The sequence below is a fragment of the Leptodactylus fuscus genome, chromosome 8, assembly GCF_031893055.1.
Source record: "Leptodactylus fuscus isolate aLepFus1 chromosome 8, aLepFus1.hap2, whole genome shotgun sequence".
NCBI classification, from domain to species: Eukaryota; Metazoa; Chordata; class Amphibia; order Anura; family Leptodactylidae; genus Leptodactylus; species Leptodactylus fuscus.
The window spans coordinates 7,292,173-7,305,065 of NC_134272.1; the positions used below are offsets into that span (position 1 = coordinate 7,292,173).

The window sequence follows — 12,893 nt, forward strand, 5'->3', positions numbered from 1 at the left end:
CACAATTGCTTTATTGATAACGCGTTTCGGAGTTATTCACGTTTTGCAAAAAAACATGACTCCTTCCTCAGATATTGCTCGTCGCTAATATAAAGAGGTTTTCAGTATCAGTCCACTCCAAAGTGTCGTTTTTACCATCACATTTTGTAGACGACCAGAGGGGGCAGCGTCAGCCTCAGACCCAAAACACGAAGGACGTACTGGAGTGGAGGAAGGTAAATCATCGGCTTCACCCGGTGGATTCCAGAGTCCCGCAGAGGGGAACGCTTTACAGTTGTATGTTTTTAAGAATTCATGGTTTTAAGGTGTGAGGAACATTACACATCTCAAGCACTACCCACCAGTAGGTCAATGAACACGCTGTGTGCAAGTGAAAGTGCATGTCTGCAGTTCAGCCCGATTTCCCATTTGCTCTCGCCGAGTTGCTGTCACGCTGTGTCCTACGCGAGGCTGAATCATATGTGACCGATGTGAAAAAACCCCACATCTCTCCCCGACGCAGCTTGGGTTAAACACCGTATTTCCTTTAGGGTCCTTATTTATTCCATTAAGATCCTTCAATCAGCGACGAGAGCTTTGGATTCTACAGCCAGGGTCACAATTTGTCGAGGGGTAAATGGCAGCGCGTCGAAAAAATATGTTATTCGTTTGCCTGAGCGTGTTGGATGGAAATTCTTGGAAATCAAGCCAAGCTAAGCTGAAGCCTTCTCAGGCTCTGACCCCGCCACGCATTGCTTGGGACTGAAATTATACCGCCGACTAGATTACAAATTAGTGACCTGAGCCTGACATTGTTTTCTCTCCCTTTCCTTCTACTTCACAACTTATTTTTCTCCACTTTAACAACAAAGAGAAAACCTCTGAAGCTTCTTACCAATACATTGCATATAATACTGGACTTATAGGAAGACAAATATGAGGTTCTCTACATGCGTTAAAGGGGAACTTGTGTCACTTCCACCAACTCTATTCCATTGATTCCAGCACAGTTGCAATTTTATGTCTATCCCCCGCCATTCCTGAGCTATTAATTTCAGCACCCAATGTACTTTTTGGTGGGCGGTCCTGGGATAGTTTTAAGACCACCCACCGGGTGGTATGAAGCACAATTAGCATATTAAGTGCAAAAATAACAGCACCAATTGCTCAGGAATGATGAGGGAATCAGAAGAGCAGCATCTATATAATAAAGCAAAGCCTGGAAGCTGGTGAAAGGCCATCTTTATAAGGCAATAATTTCCCAGCTGGCCACTAGGTTTTGGCGATTAGGACAGATCAATCTAAATGGCACATGGCACTTAAAGGGTCGCTGCAATAAGATGACTCCCGGGTATAGAAAAAGGAGTCCTAGTTCAGACAGCTTTCTATTAGTCAAAGAAGTGCCCATTCTGAACGATCAAGACTCAACTAGCCAGATTGCAATACTGGGATTCTCCTCTAGTGGCCGCTGTAGGAAGTTTGTTTGGCTAGCCACTTAATTAGCAGGAGGTCTCCCGATCTGATTTAATTTATTTATGTTGATACATGGAATGGCTCATCTCCAACACATATAGCGGTTTCTTTTATGACATGTACCAATATTTTGCCCAATATCAGCATTCGTGGCCATATGTTGAAAATCCATTCTTTTGCCCCTCTCAAATTGTGTGGGTATAAGTGCACCTTTGCCGTTAGTGTTAGTACTGCCTATGTTATTAGCATATACTGACACGTGTCCAACCTTAGCACTAATGTGGCTAAAGCCGCCAATTTTATCTTTAAATAAATTCCACGCAACGTCAGGGCATGCTAGTAAAACTCCTAACAGGGCGCAATCCACATCACAACAACAAAGGAAGATATAAGATGGATATCTCGTGACGGAGTATCCCAAAATCACGCTATTATATTATGAGACGTACCTTAAAAAGCAGATTATCATCCTTATGTTCGGCATACATGGAGGTAAGGCGGTACTGGTTCTCAGTAGTGATGTCAATACGGTATCCGGTCAGCATGTAACACACCGTGCGGAACTCTTGGATTTTGGTTTGGAACACTTCCCGAAGTCTTCGGTTCTTCAGTTCCGCGCTCTCCACCTGTTTCTTTAACTCTGTGAGAAGAGGAGGTCTATTAAAATAATGGAAAACATTCTACACATGAAATATTTTGGGGCAGATTATAAAACCACTAGATGGAACGTAACAATATATTTAACGTATTCGCTCTTCTTCAGTCCCTTTTGCTAATTGTATATACAAGAACCTCTCTCCTCTTGTGACCTGGTAACCGAATTCAGACAGGTTGTGTAGTGTTAAAGGACCTGATAGAGATGTCTGAGTCTTAGCCTGGCTTTACCAGCAGTTTATTGACCTTATCCGGATGGAAATATATTAAAGTAACAACCTTATCCTGTTCCATACAATGAACCGACTCCTATTATCTGAAATAACAGTAAAGCCGCAGAAACAATTGATATTTTTTTTATAGATATCCACAGATTCGCGACGTACAAGATATTACATGCTATCAATGTGTGTTAATGGCATTACTAAAAAAAATCTAGTTTCCATTACTAGGTGATAGAATCGCCACCATGTTTAAAATAAAACAAGGAAAACCCGTAAAACTCAAAGTCTGACAATCTGCAAATCACTTTCCTGGCGGGGGTCCGCACTGACATCAAACAAGCTGCACTGCCAGATAATGATATCCGGTGACTATTACACCTCTGTGATATTCACTTCACGTAACACCGCCATTGTTATACACACAATAAATGGATACAGAGTAATTACAATGAGCATGTGACGAACCGCCTCGGAGCAATTAAACAGCTGCTTAGTTCATCGCTAAAGATGCTGGAACGGACCTTGAAAGTTTGCCACGTGGAGATCGCGTCACGTGGTGCTAGATATAGAATTACCCAGGAGATGTGTGCCACCAAATGAACTTCTAGTTGTGCGGAGAATAGGGTTGAGCCGATCTTGAGATTTCAAGATCGATTTTAAAATCCAATTTCCGATCATTTTCCAGCCAATCTCGATCCTGATCGCGATCGTGAAATTTGCTCGATCGCCGATCGGAATCCGATCCTTTCCGAACCCGATCCTCAACCCTAGTCAATGCTTCTCTATGGGAAAAGTCACTTTTAGGGTTGAGCCGATCTTGAGATAACCTCCGATCTCGATCCCGCTGGAAAAGATCGGGTCGGAATTCCGATCACGATCGTGAAATTTACTCAATCGCCGATCGAAATCCGATCTTTTCCGATCCCGATCGCTCAACCCTAGCGGAGAACCCAAATACAAGTAGTGTATCTATGGGGGATGAACGAACCCAAAATGAACCCTCTATCTGTCCCCTAAAATGGGTTCACTGCATTAAAACATTGGACTCAAAATCAGAATGGCCCAAAGCTAGAAACAGAAGAATAGCCCGACTACGACTACAGTGCTGGTCACTTCCATTTGGAAGTGGAAACTTAACCTGAACCCCATTCTGCATGATGAAGTCTATTATCATCAATAAGAGATCAGCGTGGGTCCAACACCCAGGACACCTGCTCATCAGCTTCCCCTTCACTGTTTACATCAGACATCATTTGTGTCCTAGTGGCCATGTGGTGTCATGACAAGTCTTGTCCCACCAAAGTGAATGGAATGAGGCTGTAACTCCATTGTACAGTCACCATAAAGCAAACAGCTGGCAATGTGAGCAGTGAAGGGGTCATGACACTTGCAGAAGCTGATCAGAAGGGGTCCCTGGGTGTTGGATTCTCATTGATCTCTTGTTGAATACTTCTTGAGGATAGGTCGTCAATTAAAATAAACTAGAACACCCTTTTAAAGAGTGGTTGACCAAACTGGAAAACAAAAAAGTGGTGAGCGCTTCCTTTTCTCTGCAATCGAAGGTTATTGTAGCGGTGATTGGTTTCCTTTCAGACAAAAAACTAACCGTTATATAACGCCCACTGAAAGTAACTTTAGGTTCTTGCAGGTAACGTGATGGATTCCCAATGGGTGTCTCTACTCGACCTAAAATGTGCACCTTTCACTTGGCTCTATTTGGACTCCCATTTTCTCATGAAACTAATTCAACACAATATCATGACGTGCTAAGAAAACCCTTCACAGGATACAATTCACATACACATAGAGACCAAACAGCCACACATACAGTAGACACATGGAACAGATAGCAGATCGCAAGGTGGACATGACCAACCAGGACCAGAGGAAAGCTAAGGACAGACATCCATATTGCTAATATAGTACAGTGAATGTTGTATTCTAATACCAAACAGAAGCCAAATACTGATGAAGAATGGAATATTTCCCAAATTCAGTCCTGTTTTCTTAGGACATGACGATTCTCATCACATATTGTGCCCTCCAGTTATTGGCACTAGAATAAAATGATAATTGGCTCGCTACCTGGGGCATTGCGGTTGTTACATGGGACATTGTGATTGTTACATGGGGCATTGTGATTGTTACATGGAGCATTGAGGTTGTTACATGGGGCATTGTGGTTGTTACATGGGGTATAGTGGTTGCTACATGAGGCACTGTGATTGTTACATGGGGCATTGTGATTGTTACATGGAGCATTGAGGTTGTTACATGGGGCATTGTGGTTGTTACATGGGGCATTGTGGTTGTTACATGGGGCACTGTGATTGTTACATGGGGCGTTGCGGTTGTTACATGGGGCGTTGCGGTTGTTACATGGGGCCTTGTGGTTGTTACATGGGGCCTTGTGGTTGTTACATGGGGCCTTGTGGTTGTTACATGGGGCACTGTTGTTGTTACATGGGGCATTATGGTTGATATTGGGGCACTGTGATTGTTACATGGAACATTGTGGTTGTTACATGGGGCATTGTGGTTGTTACATGGGGCATTATGGTTGATATTGGGGTATAGTGGTTGTTACATGGGGCATTGTGGTTGTTACATGGGGCATTGTGGTTGTTACATGTGGCATTGTGGTTGTTACATGGGGTATAGTGGTTGTGGTTGTTACATGGGGCATTGTGGTTGTCACATGGGGTATTGTGGTTGTTACATGGGGCACTGTGATTGTTACATGGAGCATTGTGGTTGTTACATGGGGCATTGTGGTTGTTACATGGGGCATTATGGTTGATATTGGGGTATAGTGGTTGTTACATGGGGCATTGTGGTTGTTACATGGGGCATTGTGGTTGTTACATGTGGCATTGTGGTTGTTACATGGGGTATAGTGGTTGTGGTTGTTACATGGGGTATTGTGGTTGTCACATGGGGTATAGTGGTTGTGGTTGTTACATGGGGCATTGTGGTTGTCACATGGGGTATTGTGGTTGTTACATGGGGCACTGTGATTGTTACATGGGGCATTGTGGATGTTACATGGGGCATTATGGTTGTTACATGGTGCATTATGGTTGATATTGGGGTATTGTGGCCAACAGTGTCCGGCATTGTTATGGTGGAATTGTAGGATTTTCTGCCCATACTCTCCACATATCTTTATGTCTGGATCTCAATGGTTGGTGAGGCCGAGGCATCACTGAATAGATCATATATGGCAACGGCTGGTGAATATTACTATTTTATTTTTCTCATTTACCAACTAATCCAGAATACATCCACCACTATAATTAGGAATCTTTACAGAGATGGAAATTAACAGTTCATTAGACAGATGCGTGAGTCGCTTACTCTCCAGCAGGAAACCCAGGAAATCAATCTCGGCGACAATTGGCAGAAAATCATTGACATTTCAGGGATATTTATTAGCTTTTGTGTAACTGGAAAGTCGTCTTATTGAGGCTCTTTAAATATACAGGTGTGTGAGCATGTACCGCCACCTCCCTGCTGTAAACTAGACGGCGGCAGCACAAGATACTGAAGATTACCCAGACAATGGGCACCTGATTGCAGTAGAGACGACGGAGCTTTCTCCGCTTCTGTCACAATAGCAGATGAGCTCGGCAAATGGCAATAATTGTACAGAAGATTTCGATTGAGTCGTCCTTTACAGCTGTACTTAAAATTAACTAGACCTATCAGATGGTAATAATAAACACCCTACAGAAACTTCATGAGCATTAAGTGACAGGTTCACCATTCATCTAACCAGCCGCATGTTCCCGTTGGAGACATCTCAATGGCACACACGCAGTTAAACCTAAAGATCAGGCAGACCTAGTTTGTTCCGATACCACCCAGGGTTACATTATAGCTTGTGGGTTACGGCTAATAGATACGAAGCCGTCCATGAACTTTAGATAGTTGCAAATTGACCGTTTTTAGAGGAGAAGACGATAAGTTATCGACAGACGCCTCCGGCAGGGGCTTAACGCTCCAAGGAACAAACGGACCGGGCACGTTGAAATCTAGCAGCTGAATCCTTTCTTCTACAGTTGGGATACGTTGAGTTCAGTCGACCTTCATGTGTATTGCCACCATGGTCTGACCTTCATGTATATGGCCACCATGGTCTGACCTTCATGTGTATGGCCACCATGGTCTGACCTTCATGTGTATGGCCACCATGGTCTGACCTTCATGTATATGGCCACCATGGTTTGACCTTCATGTGTATGGCCACCATGGTTTGACCTTCATGTGTATGGCCACCGTGGTCTGACCTTCATGTTTATGGCCACCATGGTCTGACCTTCATGTGTATGGCCACCATGGTCTGACCTTCATGTGTACGGCCACCATGGTCTGACCTTCATGTGTATGGCCACCATGATCTCAGGGTGACTTCAATACATGGAAGACCTTCCAATCTAGCCAAGAAAGGTACAGAGCCACCCAGATGACTCTCTTCTCCATTTCCAACTACATCTTAAAGGTCTTTTTTTTTAAACTTAATTCTTTGAATGTTCTATTTCAGCAGAACCTTGGTCTTCTAGGCTGATTCCAACTTTGGGTCAAGTGACTGGAAACAGCATCTGGCGCCCAATTTATTTGATGGATCTCCCTCTTTCCTTGATTTCCCAATGATGATGGACTGCATTGCACCTCCTGGCACCTAGGCCCTACAGATCAGTCCAGACTTCTAAAAATATTACCTTCTGCTTCATCTTCAGAGCATCTCCAGTCTTTCTAAGCAGATTTCCCCTTTAACTCAAGGCAAAAGAGGTCTTAAGAACGAGATTTCCGTCCAAGGGCTACAAATGGAACCAAATCTCTCCTAAACATGTCCGCTTATTCCGTGAAGGCGCACAATTTCCGATACAACCGTGCAAATTCCTATTTCTGTACAGACTCCGAGCTGATCAATACATTTCTATGCTTTACTAACTTCCCAGGGACTTTCTCCTGACCAGGCTAAAGCTGTGTAATCTTAAAACAAAAGGAGGGAATGAAAAGCAAAGGAGTGCCGTAAAACACGATGGCCATATTGGAAGAGTAAGTAATATTTCACAGCTGTCATCCGCTGGACTGGATTTAATAGATCTCAAACAGCTGACGGCATAAAAAATACTATTTTTTTTTTTTTTAAAGCAATGTGACTGGGTTAGAAGTAAATAGTTTCTCGGCAGGAACTGGACAACTAGAGCTCACAACCCCATCAGTGGTAGTTGTATACATGGAGGTGGCTGCAATAACCGGGTCAGCCATGTGCAAAGTGATCTTGACGTGATGCCCCCCATCCTCTGCGGACTTTGCATAAGTTCCAAAGTTAAATATATGTCCCATTAGGCATTCAGGACCCCCCACTACAATCCAGAGTGGATCGGCCATGTACAAGGCTCCCAAAGAAAATCATGGTGGATTAGATAAGCCAGACTCAAGGAAAACCACTCATGGCTGGACCAGCTGGACCTAAGGATGGCAACTCTATGCACAGGTCCGATCTGTGGTCCAACTCAACAAAGTACTAAACATTTCATGTTACGCCCAACTATTGCCTAGAGGCGTTCAACCCAAGTGATCAAAATAGTAAAAAATCATCTGTTGGTTATTGTTGGGGTGTGCCAAGGAATATGGTGGATTACCAGGAGAAACAAAAAAAAAATTGCACTTTTTGGCCATGATCTCATGTTTATAGCTAGGCCAGAAATAAACAAGGATTGACCACCCATAGGACTAAAAACAATAGACCAATACATATTCCTGGAATACCTCTTTAAAGGTCACGAGATTGATCCAATTTCAGGTGATGAGACTCCCCCACCCCCGTGAGAGTGATTTCTCATGGCTTACGTACTATAGAATTGGATACAAACCAGGACAAAAAAAGTCACAATTTTTGTTTACAAAATTGAGAATTTTTGTGCAAAAATTGTGAACATGTTTTGCGGCCCGCATGCCACTTTCCTCAAAGTATAATAAGCGGAGGTCCAAATGAGGTTATCAAACCTCAAAAAAGACACATACTCACCTCTCCTAATGGTTTTTGACGTTGGTCAGAAGACTGGAAGACGGCAGAACGTTTGATCGCACCGTTTGGGCCACCTCTTATTATACTCTAAAGAGTCCCCAGAATATAATAGCAGATTCGATTCTGCCATGTTCAGTCTGAACAGTCACCCCGGTCCTAGTATAACACTCTGCGGAGCGACTCTGCCCCTTTGTTCGATCGTAAATGTCTCAACAACCTGGACCTCCCGTGATCAAAACATCTAAGACCTCACAAACAATAGGTACCTTTAAGACTAAATGACGGAGGATGACGGAAGTATATCAGATACAATCAAACACACATGTGTATTAGACATCACGTCCAGAAATCCGCAACCCTATAATTTACAGACGCGCGGCTTCTCCTGCCTGCGCTGCTGTCTGAGAGTCTTCAGACATGAAGAGGTGGTTTTATTTGTTCCACTTGAAAACAAGTGTAAGGAGCGTTCATTATCTCCATCTGTATGTCGTCTCGCTGGTAACAGGATTGATCATTACTAGAAATCAATGTATTGACTGCTGCGTATATGACCGCTCCGAGAATAGAGTCGTCCTCATTATACCGCTTCCTTAATTTCAAGCTATTGACATGATTAACGTATGAGTGTGTGTCTGAACCCTAGTGGGTGTGAATACGTGTCAAGGGTGTGATAACTGAACATCTAGAATGTGAGACAAAGGAAACAATCATGCCGAGTATTCACTGCACGGAGCAATATGGCCGGATACATTGTCTTGTGCACCAAGGCAGATTTTGTTAGCAGGTCACGATAACGGGCAGATTTATCAAGACTGGAATTTCATCAGCCATGAGTGGCGCAAAGCATGCCAGAATTATCAAGAGGGTCCAACCACTTCATGCCGAATGCCAGAAAGGAAGTCTACGTCAGTAGGGAACGGACATAGAATCACTGGTATGAGTCAAAGATATGTTGGGCCCCAGCTCGCTCCATCCATATTCGTTGAGAGTGGCGAGTGATGCACGGAACGGTGGATACGGTGCAAGATGTGCCACAAAATCACACATTTATGCCAGAAAACTGGTGCAGATATGTTGATGAATTGGTTTCATGTGAAACGAGAACCCTTAACCAAACAGAGTTACGTTAGGGTTGGCCCCCGAGACATGGATAGATTCATTCCAATCCACGGACAGATACATTTATTCTTTTCTAGTCTTTTTCCACCGTCGAAAATTGGAAACACTGCGGCAACGCTTACAAAAAGATTGGTAGAGTTGCATGCCGCCCGTCATCTCTGTGATTGCATCCGCAAGGTCCGCAGGTCGCCTTCAACTTTCTCCGGCCCGAATACAATTACTGTACACTTTAAAGTATTTCCCTCTCCTGAACTTTTTTGTTTCCCCTGAAAAATGAAAAGCTGAACTTGACGTTCACCTCTGGTATCGACCACAACGACGACATAAAAACACATTTTTTTTTGTTTTGCAGTGTTTTTTTTTTTTTTTTTACGAAGTCATTGAGAGGGAGAAGATGAACATCGTGTCCCAACCCCAGCGAAGATGTAAGCAGGCTAATCCAGACACACAGCGGGTGACCCCTCTCAGACAAAGCCGCCAATACACGCTGATTTGCCTCTGCTGTTCTGTCGCCGTGTCTGGGTCACTCAGCCCTCACCCAGGCCCACCAATCTTTCTTCTAGAAGTAATCTCGCAGCAAACAGTTTGGTCTACAGCTCCGGCTTCTTGGACAACACAGAAATTACAAACTCCACGCATCCATTTTTTTTCCGCTTTCATCTGTGTTAACATGGGCTCCTCTGATCTGGTGCCTAGCATAGAAGAAAAAAAACAAAAAAACTTGGCGAATGGAAAGACACGGAAACGCGCGCCCAGAAAAAATGACGAACAGATGAGAGGCAGCAGTTTAGGTTTAGTTTTCCTATTATTAGAGACATTTAAAAGCGATGTGAATTGTAGCAGCTCAACATCAATGTGTCGTCAATCGGAGCTTTATATGTAGATGTAGCAAAGCTCGTCATTGCGAAAATTCTACAGCAAATTGCTACTAAATATTTTGCAACTTACAATAGATTCCGTGGATGCCCCCATAGGTGAAATGAACTCTGCGACATTGCTAGAGGACGATGTATCATATACCTTGAAAGGAAGCCGTCCTGAAATTTGTGTTATGAAAAATTGTACAATTATAACATACAAGACCCTTCGGTTCATCGCTATTTGCAAGATTCCCGCCAATGAATGAAAAGATTCTAGATTATAGTCCGAAGCTGAAAATTAATCCTGATCATGTTCAGTTCACAGCTGGGAATTTGCAAATTGCATCCAGGCTGGGTCATACTCTGCGAGATGAACACAACACCAGGCTGATACATTGCAGAAAATGATCATCGTCCGTCCATTATTCCGTCCCGTCATAGGAACAGAAGAACGGACTGAACTGTAAAGACGATCCCCGTCGAATGTCAGACACGACAGATTCCCGAGGGACCCAAGGACTATCATAGGATCTGTTGGGTAGCCATTATGTTCTCTGTCACTTTACTAGACAAAAAGTCCTGCGGGACTTATTTTTGTGATTTTTGAGGAATTTTTCTTCCATTACAAAAGTAAGCAAAAGAAGACAGAAGAAAGTGTCCGTCATGTCGCTTACACTATAGTGAATGTGAATGGACACAAACGGAGGGGGCGAAGTCTGCATCCATCACTATCCTGTTAAAGAGGACCTTTCACCACCAACAACTTTACACCTCCTACTTTACATCACCTAATAGTCGCTACTTCCCTGATTCTGACACACAGGTGTTTTTGTCTTTCACTCCCACTATTCCTGAGCAATCAACGCTGTTACCTTTGGTGCCAAATATACTAGTCTCTGTACTGTCGGGTAGGAGAAGATAAGGGGTGTGATTCTGCACCATGACAAAGGCTGCCTCTGATTGGAGCTCTGAGTCACTCCACCCCACCTGACACCGCCCACCTGACATTAAAGAGACTTAATAGCACATCAGGCACCAAAACTACCTGCACCAATTGCTCAGGAATGGGGGGGGGGCTAGAGGGAAAATGTGAACTGTGCAAGAATCTTTGGAGCAGCGAATATTAATAGATGGTAAGAACAAGGTAAGATGGCGGCAATATCCGTGCTGCTGCAATGCCAATAATCAGATGCACGATGAGCGCTGCTGTTGAGGCCTACCTATCGAAGGTGAGGAGGGTGCCACATCAATTCTAGAGAGCAGGGGGAGGAGGTGTGGAGAGATAGGGAGTCGGGTGCTCCTTGCGACTAGCTCGGAGTAATAGGCCACAGGCTTCCAAGATGGCGGCCGGCTTCAGGAGCGGAGTAGGCCACAGGAACTGGAGTCGCGCCGGAACCCTCGAAGGTCACAAACATCGGCTGGTACAGGAGCAGCAGGTTCTGTGGGAGGCCTTGTAGGGGCTAGGGACAGACATTTGGAGAATGGTCGCTCCTACAGGAAATGTGGGGAAGGCTACTGGGAACAATAGTTCCAGAAGAGTTGGGGAACCACTGATAACACCCATAACAATATATACCAGTCTTTCCTAAAAGACATTTAGAGGACTTATAGTAAAATAGAAGGGAAGTTAGACGCATCTGCTCAATCCATGACCTGTATATAAACAGTAACACCCCCAGCCCCCCGGGGGCACAGGGCTCAGGAATATTGTATTATGCATGTCTAACGTATTATTCTTTCATTGCTACACATCGCCAAGCTATATAATTCAATAGTCATGTTTGGCGTTGCGTTTCATGCCTGATTGAATATTCTAGAAGGCTGCCCACACTTCTGTGCCACCCTAGGTTATATTTTGTACTGCCAGATGTTTAATTACATGTTGGAACCCAGTGTTTTGGAATCGCGGCGTCTTGCATTATAAGATCCACACAACATAAACACATGAATAACAAAATATGGCTGCACAAGTCAGCACACTAATGGACCAGATGAGGAAAAAACACGCAAAAAAACACAAACACACTCTGAACTTTGTGAGTAACAAAACTTGTTGATGGCAAAAAAAAATTCTCCCACATTTGTGGCTTATAAATGAAACCAGTAAACGGGTCCGTGAAGAGTCACCTGCGAAAAATACCAATATGGCCCAATACAGATCATCACTTTGCTGATTTTTGGTCATTGGGACGCTTTGGCAAATTGAGGAGACAGATGTAACGTTCACGTTCTTCACAATGTAAATAGTTACAGTTTAGGAAAAATTGGTGCAAAATTCTGCTCTAATTTTAGAAGATATTTTAGGCTGCAGTTACACTAAAATTGGGGCGACCATTCGGGGACTCCGTTCCCCATTCCACTTAAAATATGAAGACCCAAGCGGACCTGAAGAACAGAAACCTGAAAGCTAGTGAGAACCCAACGGTAAAGAGATATTTCCCATTCTTATGGGGGTATCAGTGGGATAGGTCACCAAATTATGATTGGTAGAGGTATAAATTCTTGTACCCCATCGATCTTGAGAATTAACAGCTTTGTGAGCTGCCT

At 43.7% G+C, this 12,893-nt stretch overlaps 1 protein-coding gene across 1 annotated transcript in view; it reads right to left on the bottom strand.

The window, feature by feature from the left end:
- Positions 1 to 12,893, bottom strand: part of MAD1L1 (mitotic arrest deficient 1 like 1) — a 428,393-nt gene that overhangs the window by 104,412 nt on the left and 311,088 nt on the right. Inside the window, exon 17 of the mRNA XM_075284203.1 lies at positions 1,902 to 2,092. Within this exon, the coding sequence (XP_075140304.1) occupies positions 1,902 to 2,092 (191 nt within the window). The remainder of the gene's footprint in view (positions 1 to 1,901; positions 2,093 to 12,893) is intronic.